Source organism: Fonsecaea nubica (genome assembly GCF_001646965.1).
Source record: "Fonsecaea nubica strain CBS 269.64 chromosome Unknown Scaff32, whole genome shotgun sequence".
In the NCBI taxonomy this organism is placed as follows: Eukaryota; Fungi; Ascomycota; class Eurotiomycetes; order Chaetothyriales; family Herpotrichiellaceae; genus Fonsecaea; species Fonsecaea nubica.
The window spans coordinates 1-20724 of NW_019173705.1; the positions used below are offsets into that span (position 1 = coordinate 1).

General features: G+C 52.3%; 8 protein-coding genes across 8 annotated transcripts; 3 read left to right on the forward strand and 5 right to left on the reverse strand.

The window, feature by feature from the left end:
* Positions 1-3338: 3338 nt before the first annotated feature.
* AYO20_05433 (hypothetical protein) lies at positions 3339-4996 on the forward strand (the record flags this gene model as incomplete). The annotated part of the gene is made up of 3 exons (XM_022643727.1): positions 3339-3520; positions 3576-4381; positions 4491-4996. 3 exons carry the CDS (start codon positions 3339-3341, stop codon positions 4994-4996), a joined length of 1494 nt encoding a protein of 497 aa, XP_022500191.1.
* A 1509-nt stretch (positions 4997-6505) lies between these two features.
* Positions 6506-7467, reverse strand: AYO20_05434 (hypothetical protein; the record flags this gene model as incomplete). Its single annotated transcript, XM_022643728.1, has 3 exons — positions 6506-6694; positions 6742-7160; positions 7212-7467. 3 exons carry the CDS (start codon positions 7465-7467, stop codon positions 6506-6508), a joined length of 864 nt encoding a protein of 287 aa, XP_022500192.1.
* A 734-nt stretch (positions 7468-8201) lies between these two features.
* AYO20_05435 (hypothetical protein) lies at positions 8202-8966 on the forward strand (the record flags this gene model as incomplete). The annotated part of the gene is made up of 1 exon (XM_022643729.1): positions 8202-8966. The coding sequence occupies one exon, from the start codon at positions 8202-8204 to the stop codon at positions 8964-8966; it is 765 nt and encodes a 254-aa protein (XP_022500193.1).
* Positions 8967-10136: 1170 nt separating this feature from the next.
* AYO20_05436 (hypothetical protein) lies at positions 10137-12077 on the reverse strand (the record flags this gene model as incomplete). Its single annotated transcript, XM_022643730.1, has 1 exon — positions 10137-12077. One exon carries the CDS (start codon positions 12075-12077, stop codon positions 10137-10139), a length of 1941 nt encoding a protein of 646 aa, XP_022500194.1.
* Positions 12078-13370: 1293 nt separating this feature from the next.
* Positions 13371-14758, reverse strand: AYO20_05437 (hypothetical protein; the record flags this gene model as incomplete). The annotated part of the gene is made up of 2 exons (XM_022643731.1): positions 13371-14275; positions 14341-14758. 2 exons carry the CDS (start codon positions 14756-14758, stop codon positions 13371-13373), a joined length of 1323 nt encoding a protein of 440 aa, XP_022500195.1.
* Positions 14759-15818: 1060 nt separating this feature from the next.
* AYO20_05438 (hypothetical protein) lies at positions 15819-16226 on the reverse strand (the record flags this gene model as incomplete). The annotated part of the gene is made up of 2 exons (XM_022643732.1): positions 15819-16141; positions 16196-16226. 2 exons carry the CDS (start codon positions 16224-16226, stop codon positions 15819-15821), a joined length of 354 nt encoding a protein of 117 aa, XP_022500196.1.
* Positions 16227-17189: 963 nt separating this feature from the next.
* On the reverse strand, positions 17190-18502 carry AYO20_05439 (hypothetical protein; the record flags this gene model as incomplete). Its single annotated transcript, XM_022643733.1, has 4 exons — positions 17190-17300; positions 17365-17692; positions 17744-18162; positions 18218-18502. The coding sequence occupies 4 exons, from the start codon at positions 18500-18502 to the stop codon at positions 17190-17192; spliced, it is 1143 nt and encodes a 380-aa protein (XP_022500197.1).
* Positions 18503-19147: 645 nt separating this feature from the next.
* Positions 19148-19714, forward strand: AYO20_05440 (hypothetical protein; the record flags this gene model as incomplete). Its single annotated transcript, XM_022643734.1, has 1 exon — positions 19148-19714. One exon carries the CDS (start codon positions 19148-19150, stop codon positions 19712-19714), a length of 567 nt encoding a protein of 188 aa, XP_022500198.1.
* Between the last annotated feature and the right edge of the window lie 1010 nt (positions 19715-20724).

Genomic DNA, 20724 nt, shown 5'->3' on the forward strand with positions numbered 1-20724 from the left:
CTCCTCCTCCTCCTCCTCCTCCTCCTCTAGTAGAATGTAATCCCCCTCCTACTACGAATCATAAACTCTAGTCACCTCCAGCACCGCTATGAGCTAGCTGTGTTAACAGGAACTCGCGGCGGACGAACTGGTCCTTGCTCGTGCTCAGGCCAATGGTTAGGACATCAGTTATGGGCCGGGTAGATGGGATAGGCGTCCCGTCGCAACAGGTGTCCTGTGATCCCCCCGCAGCCTAGGTGGAACGTCCTGGAGATCTCATTGTCCCAGGCTCGTTGTCCCAGGACAGATTCCACTCTAGAACGGCAAATCGCGGGGTATGCCTAAACCAGACATGCACAAATCGATCCCTAGGATTAGATTTGCGAATATCACCTTAGTGAGGGAGTTGTTTGAGGCCACTTTTCTGACTAAGCTGCTGCCTGTTGGAGGTACCCTAGATTGGCCGCTGGCTGAAAGTTGGAAAGCAAGTGGAAGATGAACGCTATTCTACCCTACGAAAGTGATAAAGAACGCCTGTTTGTATAATACACTGCTTTTTCCACTGTCACGAGTTTCTTCTCAAAACTAGTATATGATACGTTCATTGCCCACCCGGTCGTGACTTAAAAAGCGCTATATAAATTGCCCTAGATCCTTGCTCATGACGAGAATCTATAACCGTCGTCATCAACTCGCCATTTGCAGAAAATAGATATGGGACTCAGAAATCAGCTCGAACACACATTATTTTAAACTGCTCCCAGATCCACTAACCTAAACGGCAGCGGTCGGGTGCAGGTCTAGGTTCACGATTGTTTGAGCATACAGTTCATCACAGTCCCTCGAAGAGAACAGGGCGTTACCTGAAGTCCTCACTACATTTTGCTTAGAGAGGAGAAAGGGTTGAGGGGAGGATGAACCCTTACTTAAATAGCTGTAAGCTCCTTGGCTCCCTAGGCGCGGCTTGGCGCGGCAGGCGCGGGTACCGCCGAGAGGCCTCCCCGTCTTCGTCTTCGCCCCCACTGGTAGAACGCTAGGCAACCATTCAGTAGTAGTATATGGGAACACAACTCTCACCGGCCTACTCCGAATCATTGTTTGAATTGTTTTCCTTTTTCGAGTTCGGAGAAGGAAGGCGCGAAACCAATACACGTTACGCAATCTGAGAATTTAGGAAAAAGGCAGGTGCACCACCTACACCCAAGGTTGAGGTCAACCTAGGGCTCCTGAACAAGCAATGCGAACTTGGAAAGGAATTGAGGAACTTCATAGCAGCAAAAGTTTCGTCTTATTAGCACACCACCGCAGGCGCACACTGGGCTTGGATAGCCTTCGTACTGCAATTTCCATCATTGCAAGCATCATCACTCATGCTGTCGTGATAACGCTCTTCTGTGACCAACTTTGCACTACTGAGGCCAATTGAACATCGTGATTTTACATCGTTCTTTTGCACAGTACTTCAGAACAGCCAAGAAGTCGAATAGCCAGGCCATGTCGCCAATCTGAAGATGTGTACAGTACTGGATCAGTTGTCTCAGTTCTTCCTGCAGCAACACCAATCCACTTGCCTTCACCCCTTTTCCCTCTTGGCTACCCAGGCTGTGCATTCGCAGCGAATGACTCTTGACCACATGTTTCTAAATCAGAAGGCATTCACTTTTTTGGGTCTGTCCAGGTGTTGATGGCATCGCCAAGGCCGCGGACGGCCCGCAATGCTGAGGTGAGGCTACGGAGAGCGGGACAGGCTTCATGTCCCTACGAGGAACTTACTGGATGGCAGGCGACGTCCTGATAACTTTAGGCGGGTAGACCATAGACAGTGCTATACAGGGAACTCAGTCAAGCCGTTATCCCGCGTGTGGTATTCAGCAACCAGATTACGATAGCATTCAAGCCATGTTGTTGTTGTCACTGGGCCAAAGGGAAAGAGGTATAGAGTATAAGTGAGTGCAGCACGAGGCTGTAGTAACAGCAGACATCTTCACAGCCTCGAGCGATTCAGCTGCCAGGCGCTTAGGTAGGTATCATTGCTTCGAGCCTTGTGTAATATGGCGGAAGGCTGACTCAACGTTTCGGGTGGAGAAATCCTACTACAAAAAATTGCTGTCAAAAAATATCCCAATACATTTCTTACGGCAAAAGCATCTCTTATTCTCTGCTACGGCTGACTCGGGAAAGGGAGCAAGCTGATAGATGCTTGTATCACGTGAGTCACAGAGTTCGCACCCGATTCGGGTGAGACGGGGGTGAGCACAGGGCGGCATCACCTCTTCCGAATTAGGGGTGACTTTAGAGCAGTTTTCACTCTGCTTGGCACCAAACCACCTGCACCTGGGACCCTCGGCCACCAACCGCCAAATGACGCACCTTGACGTACCTCGACGCACATATTCAAATCCTTCTATTTTCTTCCCCCTGACTAAGATCAATAAGACAATATTCCGTTCCCTAGACGATGAGGCTCCGACAGCCACTCTTTGTCAAGATCGAAGCATGTCTTGAGATTATCCTCTCGTTGACCCAAAAACCTTTACAATCGCTGCCAGAGACTCAGGCTGTCCTCGATACTACCAGATGAAGGCTGTCCATTGGTCTTGACACTTTGCCTGTACGGCTCCCAGATGAAACCCTCCACGAAGCCAGATCCTACAAGTCCAAACCCTTGGGACGTGGCCGAACGAGTAGGTCGAGGGAAGAGATGGAGATCTGGTGAGTTGTCAATTGGCCGAGAGATCACTCCTTTACAAGCAAAGACATTTCCCCGTACATCTACTATACTTGAGTAATGGTACAATATCACATTGGCCACCAGGCTGGGGTCCCCCAATCCAACGGGAATGGGTGGACATTCAAAGATTGAACATGGCTTAAATTCTGTGAGCTGGGGGCTGCCTCTTAATCAACCAGAGGCCAACCCAACTCATTGGTTCATGTTTCTTTATCGACAATTATTCCTCGGTTATCGACGGGCATGCCACTCCCTACCCTCCTAAGCCAAATTCACGCCCTTTCGCCTTCATGGGCCCTTCTCGACTTAGGTGGATGAAATATTTGACGGGTCGCGTACATGATAGAAGGCTCTCAATCTAAAATACGCCCCATGCTACCCCGTTGGCGCCATCTGGTGCCGAGGGATCAACCTTACATAAACTTCTGCTGATTGATTAATATTGCCCCTCCAACTCCGTTACCGCCACCACTCTGCGGGTTTTATACGAAAGAGAAAGAAAAATTGTACCTTAGCACCCTTAGCATTATTTTCTACATGCTCAAGCAACATATATAGTCCCCCACAATCCTCTAGACTAAGATCCCGCGAACCACCATTTGCTCGACCAACATTTCATACAAGGACAATGGACGAAACCCAACCATTGCTTCGAAATGCGGTTCACCCCGAGCACCGCCCGGACAAAACCGTTCGGCCAACAGACATCATTGATTTCGACCCCAACGGCGACCCGGAAAACCCCAGAGATTGGCCGAATCACTACAAATGGGGGATCGTGGCTTTGTTGGCCTTTATGGCATTTACAGTGTCAGTACTTATTCAACTGCTTAAAGCCTGCCAGATGGGCTGACTTTGTTGGTAGGACTTTCACCTGCATCTCGGTCGTGCCCGTTGCAAACCGGATTGTACACGATCTCAATGGCACAAGTAGCAAGTCCGCCAGCGTCCTGCTAGTCACGATATGGGAACTTGGCGAGGCGTTCGGCCCCCTCGTGCTCGCACCGCTGTCGGAGTCGTTTGGGAGATATCCAGTCTTCAATGTCGCCAACGTGCTGTTCATCTCCGCCACGGTGCTGGCGGCATTGTGCCAAAGCACGCCGCTCTTCATCGCCGCACGGGCCTTGACGGGCGTGGCGGTCGCTTCGAATGTGCTCAACCCAGCCATTGTCGGCGACATGTTCGTCTCGGAACAGCGCGGGTCGGCCATGAGCCTCGTCATGATGGCACCCCTGTTGGGAGGCGCCATCGGTCCTGCCATCGCGGGCGCCATCGCCGAGACCTTGGGCTGGCGTCAGGTCCTCTGGGTGGGCGTGATCTTGGCCACCGCCTGTGAGGTGACTTTCCTCACCTGTTTCCGCGAAACGTACAAAGTGGCCATCCTCAATCGCCGAGTGGCCCGGTTGAGGAAGGAGACAGGTAATCTCGCGCTTCGCACCGCGGTCGACGTGGACGACGCCGAGGCGAACGTGAAGGGACCCACGAAGCTGTGGGACTCGATCCTGCGACCCTTTGTCGTCTTCTTCGACTCGGGCGTCCTGCAGGCTATGTCCGTCTTCGGATCGATGGTGTATACCTACTTCTACGTCATGTCGACGACGCTGCCCGACATCCTGGAGGGGATCTACGGCCTCTCACCCGCCCTGACGGGGTCGACGTTCATCAGCTTCAGTACGTTCCCTAATTCCCCCTCTCCCTTTCTCCCCAAATCTAGATTTTGATGTTTTCTTGCTTTTGGGGAATTCTCCTGCTACCTTCTAGTTGCTAACAATGCCTTTAGGTGTCGGTTCCTTGGTAAGCGTCGTCATTTGCAACTTTTTCCTCGACAGAATCTACATCCGGCTGCGCGATACCCACAAAGGCTCGCCGGTCGGGGGACAGCCCGAGTACCGACTCCCGCTGGCCATCGTCGGCGGTTTTACGCTCCCCCTCATGGTCGCGCTGTACGGGTGGACGGCCGACCTCCGCCTGCCGCTCCCGGTCTTGATCCTCGTCCTCGTCCTGCTCGGGGCCGCGCTGATGCTCGGCTTCATCCCGCTGATGGCCTACGTGGTCGACGCCTTCAAGCTGTACTCTGCCAGCGCCATGACCGCGCTCATCGTCACGCGGTGCCTGATGGGCACGTTTCTCCCCCTCGCCGTCGAGCCCCTGGTCAAGGCCGTGGGGTATGGCGGGGGGTTCACCATCTTGTGCGCGTTGAGTCTTGCCACCGCGCCGATCCCCGTTCTCATCTTCCGCTACGGTGCGAAGTGGAGGAGGCGGTCGACGTATACAGAAGACAACTAAAAGAGTTGATGGATGGACGGCCGGGTCGATACATGAAGACTGTTTATGATCACTCCACCAACCCATACAAAATCAATCTGAATGGCTAAGGGCGTTTTGGGAGTCTATTCTTCGAGATTTTGGAGCTCCTTTTCCTTTACCTGGTCGAGCGGTTTGACGAACAGGTAAAAGATCACAGGTCTGATGTGTCTACACTTAGATGGGGTAATATTATAGACTCCTGGGTCTTTCATGGATAGATAAATACTTAGACGGGTACAGAACATGAAACATACACCACATCGAAAAGAAGCCTTCAAAATAACCCCAGGCGATCTCTATCAAGCGCGGTGATGATATGCTTCTTTTCGACTGCCTCCCCCACCCTCCCGGTTGTTGCTGTTGCTGTGCATGCATGGACAATACTCGACAGTTCAGGCACTTGAGGAGACCGGGCGTCATCTGTCCGTTGTTGTGAGTGCGGCCTCGTGCGATCAGCCGAGAATACTTTACAATCGTGGCCTGTAACAGCGTCTGCCTGACCTGTGGCTCTTCGAGGGGGTGGTCTATCCTATCTGATCCGAGCTGAAAGGTGACAAATACAGTCCGCCTCCTTCCTCGCGTGGGAGCCCTCATCTCTGACATTGCGTATGGGGAGTGAAAGTCTCCAGCTCGTGTGTTCATACACTGACAGATGAAAGGTCATAAAGGCCAAGCCAATCTGAATGAATTTGTCGTCCTCCGTCGTCTGACCTGCCCGAGACAACGGTGCTACCAAGTAGTGTTCATGTCCACACAGTTAAACCGACAAAATACAACTCTTTCTTCATGTGACCTGTTTCTTCTGACCTGGGCATTCCGTTTGCCGCTTAGCCGACGTCTGGGACTTCATGTGGCATCCATACATCAGTTCACAGTTCAGCCTCGTCACGTGACAATGATAAAAGGGGGGATCACATACTTGAGGACAGGAGATCGGGTGGCCACAATGGTCCAACGACTGGGACAGCTTGACGTTGGGTCTTGACTCGAACGCAGTCTTCTGGTGCCAAAAGTTGTCGTTTTTGTCAAAGGCCGAGCACACCCCGTCTGTCGCGCCGAGGTAGCTGTAGTCCAGGTCCATTTCGGCCGGGAGGGGCGGGCAGATCTGAAATTGATGGCAAGAGAGTCGTGTAAAGTTCTTAGGAGCAGAGATGATCAAGCGTAATGGCAGGGGAGAGGATGAACACTGTTGGTGTACTGTTTCACTTGGAGGTAGAGGGTCTTTGGGAAAGTCTGGGCAGTAATCTGATCAAATTCGAAAGTTTTGGGAAGGACGCCAAAGAGAAAGAGACATGAAGGGGGCAGGAATAAATAGGGATGGTAGAGAGGAAAGCAGATGGCACGGCAAGGTGTGAAGCACCACAGGAAAGCATTGAATACAGAACTAGACTTCACAGTGAATAGCTGGCATAATCAAAGCTTCTGATTCTTTTTCATTCCGCTTCTATCCCTGTCAGCTTCTATTGTGTTTGTGAATCAATCAACATACTAAGCAAACAAGTACTTCGCGGCATGGTCAATGTGATCATCCGAGAAAGTCGCCATTGTGTAGTAACTGTGGTCATAGTCTGGCTGAAACCTGACGTTGACTCCGTTCTCTTGTCCAATTTCCTTTGCGGCTGCGATGAAGTTTTCGGGGAGCAGCTGTCCCTGTTTGTAGAAATTGTCACCAGTTCCCTATGGAGGTCAGCAGTGGACGAGCACACTCAAGCATAGCGACATACCACATCGATCAAAATGTCCAGAGGTCCCCCTTTCCATTGCTTCAGTAACTCTGTCGAATCATGTTGGGCTCCCAGTTTTTGCCAGTCGTCACCAAAATATCCTTTGAACGCCTTCTCGCCCCAGGGACATTTCAAGGGATTGGCAATTGGGGCAAAGGCGCTGACACTCTTGTATTTGCCCGGGTTCTTCAGGTATAGAGATAGAGCACCATGGCCTCCCATACTGTGTCCACTGATACTAACTTTGCTGGAGTCGATCTGGTCCTTGAACGCCTCGAAAACGGTTTTGGGGAGTTCGTCGGTGATGTACGAGTACATCTTGTAGTTCTTGGACCATGGGTCTGCACTGGCATCGACGTAGAAGCCTGCCCCGGTGCCGAAATCGTAGGCGTCGTCCTCGCCTTGGATCCCAATTCCTCCTGCTTCCCGTCAGTCCATGCGTTAATTGGCAAAGTCCCAGTGTGACTTACTTGGGCTTGTGTCAGGATACAATACGGCGATACCCTTCTTGCTGGCACCGTGTTGGAAGAAGCCCTTTTCAGAGCAGTTGTCACCGGTACATGTGAGCCCAGAGAGCCATATGAGCAGAGGAACTTTGTTGTTTGCGGCTTGAGGAGGAAGGTAAAGGTTGAACTTCATTTCGCAGCCAGTGGTGGAGGCATTGTGAGCGAGCTTGAGGAGCTTCCCACCGAAGCTGGCAATTGTGGCTTGAGTGGTGACCGACATGATGCTGCAACGCGTGATACCAGGACTTTTACTTTTGGGAAGAGTGAGAACACGACAATGGACGTAGAGAAATGTTTTTGTAGAGCATGTTTTCTCTACGAGAAAATGACGTGGGGGGGCCACCGCAAGGAGGGGGAGAGCAGCATTGGAGAATAGGGAAAAAAGTGCCCCGCAGGTGGCAGATGCGGAACAGAAGAGCGAGGAGCCGATCTGTCAGGGGATAAACAGCGAGCAGTAAGAGGCACAAGGTACTCGTAGGTCAAAGGGGGACAACCCGGGAGTCTGCAATCTCACCCGGAAGAGGCACCGTCGAGAAATAAGGAGGAATCAGGTGGATTGCGGAAGAGCTGCGGAAGAGGGGCCGATGTGAACGTGTCCCAATCAGTCAAATCAATCTGTCGGCAGTGGGAGGAAGAGTGAATGGATCGGGATACATTTTCCCCTCGACGACAATTTCCTTTTCGAGTTCTCAGTCCCGACCATTTGATAATTACATCTTTGTACTGGGGAGACAAGTGACTGGTGACACGGCGAGCAAGTCTCGGTAATACTTCGGAACTACGCACGAGACATGCTGGAAGATACCACTGCCATCAGGCACTTGTATTATTCAGAAGCTACAAGCACATTACCCACCATCAACTTGATTCCTTGTGCCTTGACCTTGACGGCCAAGAAGGTCCATCGCCTCCCTCTGCAGTCCCTCCTCGAGTGAACCTTCCCAGCAACCAGCCATGGCGTCCGTGGCTTCATCGACACCAACCGTGCAAGACGCGACCCTTCCCAAGAATCCCACTTCGGCGCAACCAACGTACAATTTCAGCTTTACACCTTTTCTGCGCAGTAACGGTCTCGCCGCTCTCGCATCCACCGTGCCCGTCTGTCCTGACTTCGCCAGTACAGGCCACTGTCCCCGCGGACGTCGCTGCCCCGACCGCCATCCCACCCCCACCCAAGCGCAGGCACCCCATTCCCAACAACATCACTACGGTCGCCACGCCAATGATAACTATGTCTGCAAGCACTGGCTCAAGGGTCTCTGCAAGAAGGGCGACGCCTGCGACTACCTCCACGAGTACAACCTGCGAAAAATGAGCGAATGCCAGTTTTACAATCAAAACGGGTATTGTCAGAACGGCGACGAGTGTCTCTACGTACACGTCAAGGAGGGTTCCAAGCTGCCCATGTGTGAAGACTACAACAAAGGTTTCTGCGAGAAGGGCCCTAGATGTCCAAACCGACACGTCAGGAGAAAGCTGTGCGAATTCTATCTGGCCGGGTTCTGTCCGGACGGGAAAGAGTGCAAATTTGGGGTTCATCTGAAAAGTGGTCCTGCGGCGGCGGCTGCGGCTGCAGCAGAGAAGGACGCCGATGCACACAGGAGAGAACGAGCCGCGGAAATGGACAAGAGAGAAGAAGAATCGCGCAAAGACTACGGCTGGAAGGGCGGCAGAGGTGGAAAGGCGGGAAGATGGAGAAGCAAACGAGACAGAAGGTGAAGGGGGGGAGCTGCTGCTGTTGTGGTCAACGCATCGAGCATCAGTGATCACTATACAATGTCGTGGCTGTTTGCCGACGATTGCCTCCACTGTTCGACAGTGGCACCAATGCTGTCGGCGTGAATTAGCTGGTCCAGCATGCGGACTAGGCCTCTCCCCCACCACCATCTTCCATCAGGGCAACAGAGCTGCACTAAGGCCCTCGACTGGACCAATAAACCGGTGGACATGGCCACCCAGACTAAACGGTCGAATGAGCTCTTCAGTTAGAGTCATCGACGCGTTAAGAAGGCTAGTCATTGCCAACAAACCTCAAGCAGCACTTGAACACTATTCAATGCGATGGAACGTCCGCTACCGTCTTGTGCATAGCACGTTTTGTCTTCCCTTAGCTCAGAGACCAGAGACCAGCGAATGGGGCACGCAAATGGACACGACTTGAGTGAGCCACCAGGAATCCACCCAAAATCAAAACAAAACAGACCACTCCTGTTCTCTTGACGAGCTGATCTCGGAGGGACGAGAAAGGGGGGGGGGAGGGGGGGGGCGGTGTTCTCCAGCTTCGAGTACGAAGTATCGGATGGGTTCTCGACAGCCAGAATACACAGATACAGACACAATCGCGAACACAACGCGGAGTCAGGGTCAGTGACAGGGCACACACACAGACACACACACACACACAGAGAGAGAGAGAGAGAGTGGCTCACTTGTCTTTGCCAAAGGAAAAAGGAGAAAAAGACAAAAAGAAGTCGAGTCTTGAAGAAGCGGTCAACCAGCTTGTCTCTGCCCCCTTTTTGCCATGGACAGACGATCCAGTCGGGCTATATAGTCATAATCCATGGTCATTGTCATAGACAACACCAACAACCACGACACGTAACACCACATAGGTACCCAGCGTGCATAGACTCAGATGGGCAGGCAGGTAGGTAGCTGTGTATGTAATGAATGTATGTATGTATGTGGGCAGGTATCCAGGTGTGCAGGTATCCAATCCGCTCAAAAAGGCAACGCCGCCCGCTCAATAATGTCTGTCTAAAGTTCCCAGAGGCCCCAAACATTAAACAAGAAAAAAAAAGGAGCTGGCCATGGTTTTTTCCCTTCCACTGTCTGTCTCATGTCCCAATGTTAATGACCTCTTTCCCAATCGATTCTTTTGTGCGTTGTTTATCCATCATGTTCTCGCGCTGTGCTGGCGGGCACGGGGCTCGCTTTTTCGACGTCCCTTTCCAAAGTGCCCCTCCTACTCCTCTGCTTCTCTTGCCTCTCCCGCAACAGCTCCTGCCTCACCCTCTCTTGTTCCTCAATCCCCGTTCTCGCCTTCTCGTGCGTGCTGCTGAGCTCCTTCTTCTTGATGAAAAAGCTCACCACGATTCCAAACGCCGCGAAACACGTGTAGAAGATCCACATCGTCCTCAACGAGTCAGTGTATGCTTTGTCAACGGCGTGGCGAGCCGGTCCGTGAAGACTGCGCACGATGGAGGTAGTGGCACCAAATGAGGAGGAAGTCAGTAGCCTCGCACGCTCTGGTCCTAGGACAGGGACAAGGCCACCGTACTTCTTGGAGAGTTCATTGGTGAAGACTACACCGCCCAATACGACCGAGATGGAAGTGGACAGGTTGCGGATGAACCCAAAGGTCGCTGTTGCTACAGCCATGTCGTGACCCTTGATGTGAGCTTGCAATGCAATCAAGGGGGATTGGAAATTCGGGCCCACTCCGATACCTGCAATGATCTGGTAGATGATGATCTTGGCCCAATCTGGGCTCGCAGGCAAGTCGATAAACAATCCGTACCCAAGAGTCATTACGCAGAGCCCAAGCCAGATGGGATCGCGGAATCGACCTGTCTTTTTGACATAGAGGCCCGTTGCCGTCGAAACAAAGGACAACGTGAGGACCATTGTGAGAAGATATACTCCGGAGAGGAGAGGGCTGGCGCCAAGCACGGTCTGAAAGTAAAACGGGAGATAGTAGCTCCCAGCAATGAAGACGAAACCGTGGATGAAGCAGACCCCCAAGGCTGCGAGGTTGGAGCCGTTCTTGAAGAGCCGAAGAGGGATGACGGGGTATTTGGCCAGCTTCCACTCGTTTAGGAAGAACAGAACAATAGCCACGATGCCAAAAATGATCAGGCATAATGTGTAGGCACTGTCCCAGGGCTTGGTTGTGCCTCCCGAGGTCATGCCAAATAGGAACATGACGACTCCGCCGACAATTGTGACGACACCAATCCAATCAATGGCTTTGACTCCGGCCATAAAGGGCGTCTTGGGGGTGTCCAGTTTGAGGAAGAACGTGAGTAGAATCAAAGAAAGACCATCCAGAGGCAAGTTGATGTAGAAGCACCATCTCCAGGAGACCCCCTCGGTGAAAGCGCCCCCGACAACGGGGCCAACCCCAGAAGCGATGGCCCATACCATGCCCAAAATACCAAAGTACTTGGGTCTTTCTCTCATGCTGAACAGATCGCCTATGCAAATGTAGACCAGCGTTACAAGACCACCACCACCAATGCCCTGTATCACCCGTCCACCAATAAGGAGGCCAATCGAATTGCACAGGGCGGCGATCAGACTTCCGGCCATGAAGATTCCGTTAGCCAGCATAATGATGGGCTTGCGACCCCAGATGTCGGAGAGTTTGCCCCATAGCGGAACACTGGCGGCGTTTGCGAGTAGATACGCACTACCAACCCAGGTATAATCCGACGCCGAGGCCTGAAAATGTTGGGCAATAGTGGGTAAAGCTGTGGTGATGATGGTCACGTCCAGCGCGGCCAAGAAAAGGGCCATGCACAGGGAGAACATGATAATGACGGTCCGGCTTCTGGAGAACTCGGAGGCTCTGGATTTTGTTTTTTCAAGGGGGTTCTCCAGAGGTTGCACTTGATTGGGGAACCCATTGTCTCGCGGCGTCTCTGCGACTGTATCGTTTGCCTGGTCGAGAAACTTTTCTGAAGCCGGGTTACTGGACGATGCAGGCGAAGGCGTCTCATCCTGCGCGACGACTGTCTGTGGAGGTTGAATTGCGCCTCTCGGAGAAGTACCTTCTGGCTCGAGGTATTCGGCCGCTGCCTCGACATTCTTTTCGGATTCGAGTGTCATGTTGCATGTAAGATAATAATATCAGGAACGAGACCCAAGGCTTTCCAATAGCAAGAAAGAATGATAAGTGTGAACTTGTCGACCCGTGAACATATGCCAATGTAGGAGTAGCGGCAGCGGTGTGTAGAGCCAATATGTGTATGTTGTGATCCCAATATGCGGCTTGCGCCTGAGGGCCAGAACCCTTAAGTCCGAGCTACCGGGGAAGAAGAGAGGGTCTGGTCAAGCAGACAACCAATACCAGGAGTCTCGAGTGACTAGCTCTTGGGCATGTTGGCCAGAGAGTCGGGGCGATGATAGAATATCTATGTTGGCAATCAAAGAATGCAGGCAATGATGGTGACAAATGCGCCATGATGGAAAACCGCCCAAAGGGCCGGGCCTTGGGACTTTGAATAAAGACACACGGGCCCGAATGGCAATGCCGAGCCGATTGCGAGATCTGGGGGGCAATGGATGGTCAATTGGGGCAAGAGCGAATCGATGACGAGAGCAGTAGAGTCGTGACGATAGCTCGAGTGCCTCGTAGTCGGATACTCGTCTGAGAGGCATGGGAGGCTGTTGTTCCGTCAACTGTTAGCAAAGAGAAATGCGGAGGCTGCAAGGATGTTGGTTCATGTACCCGCTGGTGCCTCTGACCCTCGAATCACAGGCAGGGCCGAATCCAAATTTTCTCAAAGAATGTGGAGAAGGGGAGAGGTATTGTCTGCGTTTACTGGCCTTCGCACAATGGCCGTCGTACTCGTACAAGTTCCGAGTACAGACAACATGGAAAAAGAAGGGCAGGGCTCAGAGGGCGGAGAGGGCGCAGGGAGCGCAGGGAGCGCAGGGGAAATGCCAGTTCGGCTCGTTGTGGTGCCGAACCGTGTCATGTGACTTAACATGTGATGTCCATGTGTCATCGCAGTCTACTGAGTACTCGGTACAAGGCAATAATGAATACCACCAACATGAACGATTGTTAACCATTACAGAAGCAATTAATAAGTGCTACTCGGTAAAATGTACTCCTCCGAGACCAAGACAGCCATGCCACCTGACAAGCTAACTTTCCTGTGCGAATACTTTTCCCTTTTCCCCCTTTTGGAACGACAACATATAGATATTCAGGTCCAAGAGCCCGGACTGTGCGAATGCAATGGCCTGTTTTCCATTCTGACCCAGACTTCGTGCCATCAATGCTCATATGGAACCGATTGAATCAACCGACAGGAGAGACTGCGGAAGTGCTAGTGACCCTTCAACGATATCCATATCACGCATACTCATATGCTGAGCGTGGCGTACCACCGTTTACTTCGAGGAATTCAACGCCCGGTGGCATTTCAGGCAATTGAACTCCATGTTCCACGTGACCGGTTTAAAGGAACTATCCTTCTCGTCCTTGCTTTGAGGCACCAACTGCCGGATGGTTGCAATGTGGATGTAGTTGTCATCTTCGACCTTCCGGCCACGGGATATCTTGCCCTCCAATTTGCCTGCCCATGGTTTCTTCTTGTTACGGGACGCTTTAGACTTTTTCGACTTGGGAGTGGCCACATGTTTGGTGGGTTTCAACCGTATGTGCGACGAAGTTGCATTTTGTTCCGTCTCTGGCCCTTCATCGGTCAGGGTCCCCTTCTTGAACCGCTCCCATGCCCTCTGCTCCATGTTCTCGATCAGACAAGCTTCGTGGTTCCAAGTGTCGCAGTTCTTGTCTGGGCATTGGAACATGTCCTGCTCGGGGTTGTCGTAGCCTTCGCAGATGCAGAACTTCCGGAGCTGACTGAGGGGACGGAGGGAAAGAGGGTACTGCTTCTGCATTTTAGTAACGTCCAGTATTTGGCGCCAGTATCTCTCCCCAAGCATATTTTTATTTGAGTCATCCGTCTCATCCCAATGACTGACATCCGCGAGTGAAACCAGGCTCTGCGCTTCGATGATGCCAACGTGATTGCTGAGCACCAGTTCTCTTCTACCGTGGTATGGTTGTCGACCCATAGGCAATTCATCCGGCCAATAGAGCCAGTACACCCGGGCGTATACCTCCTCTCCATCCACGGCTTTAAATTCAGATAGTAGCCCAACCCAGCAATTCTTCTTGTCATATGCTAGTCTTTCCTCTTCTGTTGCGTCCGCATGCGGTGGATCTGGTACAATCTCCTTGTTATTGATGTACACATATTGACCTACAGTATAGCGTAGGTCCCGGCCTTGGACTGTATGCGTGAGCACTCGTATCAGAACAGGACATGAGATGTTGGACTCGCTGGACCAAACTTACACTGAGCAGTGTGATACCTGCTTGCAGACTCCCACTTCTTGCCTGGACACACAGTAAAGCCAACGGTGAGGTCAGCCATTTCTAGAGGGCAATCGTAATGGTAGATTATGTCCTCATCCTTCCGGGTGTTTCTCAAATCCGACCTGAATACTGGGCATCCCACTTCGAATGTCAGGGCCTCGTTTTCGATGGTCCTCGCGACTCCGGGTATCTGACTTGTCTCGTGATTTTGAGGAGAATCTGCCTCTGCGCTTGAATCGTCCTCTATTTCGCTTGAGCGCCGCTTGCGCCCAATTACCTGGCGCGACACCTGGCGGTGCTTGGTTTCGGGACTTTCGCTGCCCTCGATGCTCTCCTCTCCGTAGCTCTCGGTTGAATGATATGTCTCTCCTAAATCTGGGTCGCTAGAAGAGTCCATTGCAGAAGGGAAAAAACCCCTCCCCAAAAGGAAGGCTGGTGTATCGGGAACTGGAACGCGTGCGTCGGGGACCGTGTCAGGCCCAAGTCTTGTGGCAACCAGAGGCTTTCAGATGATGGGAGGATTCAAGAATGATCGACCGATCGAACAAGAGATGGGCAATTCGCAGAACCAGCCTGACAACAGGTACAGTTGGTTGAGGGCGGTTGGGGGCAAAGGTCAACGTAAATACGGCGACTGCGGCGTGAGCAGCGGCAGCCGCGAGAAGCCACCGACACGTTGAATCAAATACCGACTAATCGTGAGACAATCAAAAAGAGGTTGGACAAGGCTATTATTGCGAAGAGGTGCGAGGTAATAATGGACCTGACGAGAAGATGCGAGGTCGAGTTGGTTGATCACAGAGGGTGGTCACACAGGATTGTGATGGATCTACCTTCCATGAGCAGGGCTGATGACGGGCTCTGGCGCCCCGTGTCGCCTAATGCCACCCAGCCCGGAAGGCCCCAGCCTGAGCTCTGGCCAACCACTCTTGCCAATGCAAAAGTCGGTGGCAGAAGGCAACCCCTCAACCCCTTCACTTGCTGCATGTTGCATGCTGTTGCATGTCGCTGAATGTCACAACCAGTTGGAGCTCAAGGATGCCTTGGGCTTTATGAGGGGCGTCTTCGAATCAAAGTCCTCCATTGTCCTAGGTCACCGCGGTTGTTGGGTTACAGCGAGATTTCCAGCCTGTCCCATTGTCCACTTGACTCAACCACCCTTGCTTGACAGCCCAGCGGTTGGGGGGAAAATGAGGCACACGGTGGTTGCCACCCAAGCACGGGGGATGACCCATGTGACTGATTTCGTAGAGGATGCATTTACAGAGTAATTAGCACTTCTGCTACACCCCTGTCAAGTCTCTGCCTGTTAAGTCTCTCTGTCTAGGATTCTCTGCCTGTGCCCACGCCCAAAGCTTGCTTTCTAGATTGACAACGCCCGGAGAAGCCACGGTATTATTAGGGTATCATCAATCGCTTCAGCTTCTCGAAACTCGTCCCCTCCAGTCATGTCATTCTTACTTCTTGACCGATGAAGAGCCAAAGAATGCTTTGATCTTGTCGATAAAGCTTTCGTGCTTCTTCTCGTGCACATGCTCTTCATTTCCTGCGCCGCCTCGTCCGACGTGATGAGATTCTAGTTTCGCAACACGGGTGGCAGTTTCGGGAATCACATCTGCATCGTGCGGCGGGCCCGCCACTGGCTTCGTATCATGCTCGATGTTTCCGACACCACCGCGACCTGCTGAGTACGGTCCGTCGCCCTGGTCACCAACCGGGCCCTCACGCACTATCCCTCCATCGACGTAGGTCTGATCATCGGGGCCAATGTTGGCGGCACCTAAATTGTGAAAGTTAGGACGCTGGGATGTGCTTGGAGGCATGCTCGACCTACCTCCGCGACCGTGAGAGACGACGTTGGTCATATTGTCATGTACGGGGTGGTTCGGGGTCTGTGCGGAGTACGAGGTACAAGTCAGCCAAAGGGTTCCAGTTCTCGGCCCTGCGCACGTTGTGGGTGCGCGTTGTTCGTGATTCGAACTCGGGTGACAATGAAGACGGGGCCAGGGAAGACGGCCCCACAAGCCCAAAGCGAAGCTTGCGTGAAAGGTGAAGGTGAGTCACTCACCGCAGTAATATCGATGTCTCTCAGAGTTGCAAATTGGGTAGCTTATGTTGATCGGGTTGTGGAAGTTGAGAAGGGCTGAGGCTGGTTCGCGTAGGATATTTGAAGGGAAGAAGGCAGAGGATGACCAACTATGAGTCGGTGAGGTGCTGATAATGGGCAGAGGATACTCGGTGCTATCCGAGCAGACCAAGAAATGCCATGACAATTGCAACTGACAAACTGCAATTGCGGGCGCCACCAGGCGCAGCAAATTAATGGTGTGACTTTCGCCCAGCGCCCGGAGCGCCCCCAGCAGCCGCCCATGGTCGGTTTGCTCAACATGACGTCCAGTGATTGACGGCTGAAATTGGGACCAAACACCAAGTTTTCTTTTGACGTTGGCCAAGATTCGCTAACATGGCATGCCCAGCCTTGTGCTATCAATGGCCAATCCCGACCCCCCGTTCGTCCATTCATGCCTCGCACTTGTATACTAGTCGGACCAAGCGAAGATGCATGCCCACCCAGCAGTACCGAGTCCGGAGAACGGAGAACGGAGCTTGGGGCCACGGTTCTGTACCTCGTAAGGCTTGTCACATCTTTAATCATCGCCTGATTGTCCTAAAACTCATACAGGAGTTGAGCTATCAAATCCTTCCTTCTGGCAGCCAGTGCCCGGTGTCATGTACAGTAATTCGTTTAACGGCCGCCCAGCCCTGGCAAATTAATTCTCTTCCCATCTTTCTCTCGTCCCCGTTGACTTTGACAACACGTTCTACATCTAAGCAGTCTGCTTCTTCTCCGGAGCACCTCCAGTTGTAGGGAGGCCCATGAAGATCTTGAACGAGTCGTAGATCATCCATTGCAAGCCAGTTAGGGTTCCGATCATGACCTGGAGAGGTTTGAGAGTATTAGCAAAGCGTATTCTCTTCCACTGTCCGGTGCTCTAAACTCACAATTCTGACAGGAAGACCGTTCCAGAGACCCGAGAAGCCGATCTTGGAATAGATGCGGCCCATGGCACCTCCAAAGCTTTCACCCGGGGCACGTTCTGCGTTGAGTTTGCTGACCATCACGTCCGCAGGATGCGAGACGATCGCACAGAGGATACCAGCGAGATAACCACCGACGAAAGCCACTCCTGTCTGAGCACCCTTGCCGTAGTCGGACTTGCTGCCGGGCAGGTAATTGTAGATGGCAGCAACGATGTTTTCGAACGAGGCAAACTTCATCATAGTATACGGAATCTGTCGGCCCCATAGAGGATAGAGACCCTTGTACAGACTGAAAGCTGTCAGCATCACCAGACGCCGAACTCTGCAGATTTGGACCTACCCGCCAATTCCTTCTTTACCCGTGATTGTCGACAGCCCATTGAGGGTACCGGAGTATGCAGGTGGTATGGTGGTCTGCATACGGACCTTGACGGCTTCGAAAGGGCAGAGACCAATGTCGGCAATGAATTCGGCCGAAGCGGAGGCAGTCAAGTAGAGTGTGGTCTTGTACTTTTGAGCATTATCCTCACCGGCCAGTTCGCTGTACAAATGCTTGAAGTATTCGTAGAAGCCATATTTGCCAGCTCCTTGCACCGAGTACCCAAAGAACGTCGGGCCGAAACCTGTGAAGATGCCCCGGAAACCCTCAGTCCTGGCGATGGTGCCCCAGGCCTGAAAGTTGCCCTTGTAAAGTTTGGGATCGACCTGACGACGACATTTGACGAGATCGAGAGGGGTGACGGCTGCATGAGTGATACCCTGTGTTGCGCGTTAACTCCGACAGCACGGTGCAGGAGCAAAGCCATCAACATACGCATGCCAGGATACCTCCAGCGGTACAAGCGGCATAGTACTTGGCGGAATAGAGCTCAATGCCCCCAACTTTGGCTTGGGCCTTTGCGCTGGCCTTCTCGTATTCTTTTTGGGCAGCTTCGCTCAGTTCAACCGCCTTGTCTTTGGCGGATTCGGCCGCACTCCATGAGGAGAAGATTCGACGCTTTTCGAGGTTCTCAATTGGTTTCGGAGCGGGCTTGTAATACGGAGAGGTAGGTGTGAATGCCTGGGACAAGGCCGTCGTGTTGGGGAAGAGCCCGACCATGGTGCTGTTCTGGGTATCCTGATCAGCTTATCTCCGGGGTTTTTAATTGAGCAAGCTAAGTAAACGAGCTAACGAGCTGTTGTTGTGTGAAGGCAGAGGGATGGTGCGTAAGAGGGGGAAATACCTCGAGTCTTGATGGATGAATAGACTGCGGCAGATGGATGGCGGTACTGTGGAAATGAACGACGAGTGACGATTAAAAAAGTCGAGAGGTGAAGAGGGAGCAAGTTGGTTCAAGGAAGCGACCAACTGCATGTGGGAGCGAGGGGGACTGGGGGTTACAAGCTGGACGTCAGTGTTGCTATCACCGCAGCTCTGTGATTGGCAGTGCTGTCCAGGTAATGAATGTAGTGATGGGGCCTGTCCCTCGGGCCTGGGGAAGATGGCTTGGGTGGGCTGTTCCTCCAGAGGATGCTGGATCCGTGCTCTCCCCATCCAGTCAACCCAGTACGTCACGACTACGGCTCCTCACAGAAGCCTTCAGCCGCAAATATCACGAGATCAATCTTAAAATTGAGAAGAAACTCTTGTGGTTCCTCCATTGCAGCCGGCACCTATGTCTCGCCCTTTTAGTATGACACGATAGCACCTTCAGATCTCTGACCAGAAACACTACTTTGCTCTGATCTGACACTGACGCAAGCCATGGAACATTCTCAATCCCATCTCGAGCAGGGCGTGCCTCTGGGCCCGACAATCGTCCCTCAGCCCAACGGACTTCCTCCTGAAGAAGACGAACGGGCTGCAAGATTGTCTAGTTGGGCAGATAAATATCGAGGCGCCACTGTAGCAGACCTGGACCTGCCCCCTGCACTGTCGACATCTCCAAGCACGTCACTTGCCTCTGCCATGCTCTCGGCTTCGTCCCATGACTACTCGCACTTGACCGTCCTCTCCGACAATACTCGCTCCCTTCTGGGTTACCTGCCGATTTCTAAGCTGAAGCAACTCTTCGAGTCAGGACACCTGCAGCCTTCTGACCCAGTTTCAAAAGCCATGGTGAAATTCCAGCGAGGAGGCGGAAAGAAATATCAAGTTGTCACAATGGAGACCGAGTTATGGGAACTTGAAGGATTTTTCGAGGATATCGGGCCGCTGGCGACAGGTGCTAAACAAGATTTTGCTGTGGTGACGGATGGGGGTAGAAAGTTCGTGCTGGGAGTCGTCACTAGGAGTGATCTGGAAGAGTTTGTGAAGCGGAGGCCGGCTTGATCGACAGCCTGTGACATGTTGGACTTCTGATCGAAAAGAAATCGAACATCTGGATCCAAATTTCTCGGATACGCTGGCAAAAGCGGTTCTTTTCAGAATTCTCCACATTTTGCAAGAGCCCAGAATCCGCACTGTTTTGAGGGGAGCAAAGGGACTCGCGAGCTCTCTTGCTGCTGACCTCGAGCGAATATGCCTAGGATTGTGCATGGAGAACCCGCATTTCGAGCACGAGCATATCATCGACAATGAGACAGAATCTCAAGATGCCGCATGTACCCTCTCCGAGAAATCAATCTTGCCAGGACCAGGTATGAGACAAGTGGAGCTCGGTGCTCCTGCGTCATCCCAAACCAAGTTCTGAGATGTTGGTCCGTCATCCAAAACGAGGGCAAGACAAAATTCAGGAATAGTGATAGAAAGGGCTTGTGTACGAGGTACTATCTCGGCTACATTTTCCTGAGGCTCAACTGCGGGAAAACATGACGACCGCACTGTTCACAAATGCAACTGGCAAGTGAAATAATCATGCAGTCAGTTGGATGTGCCGATATCGTGACATTTCTCGTCGAAGTTCGAGTTCTATCAGAAGGCTGCTGCAGTCAAAATGCCTACCGCGTCGTCAAGAAGGATGGCTTCGCAATACACAACCACCCATTCCAGCATGCATTTACTTTTGAGGAGTGTATGCTGTGGCGCGTGCTTGGGCCATTGACTTCAACCGCCCTCGAAGATGGCTCGCTTAGCGATGGTCGCCGATCACGCCAGGAGTTTCTCATTGCCGAGAGAGAGAACTCTTGGTCGTGAAAGCGACAGCTCCGCAGCACCTTCCATTGCCACGCCATTCCCGATGTACATACACACCTCCACCAGATAAACCTCTTTTCAAGGAGCATCTCAATATTGACCGAGGATTCTTCCACGTTTTGTTCTCCCCAGAGTTAGTGTGGTAGGGGCTTATCAACTAGCCCAGCATTGCCAATGTGTCAGCCAGTCAATCACTTCCCAGTCGT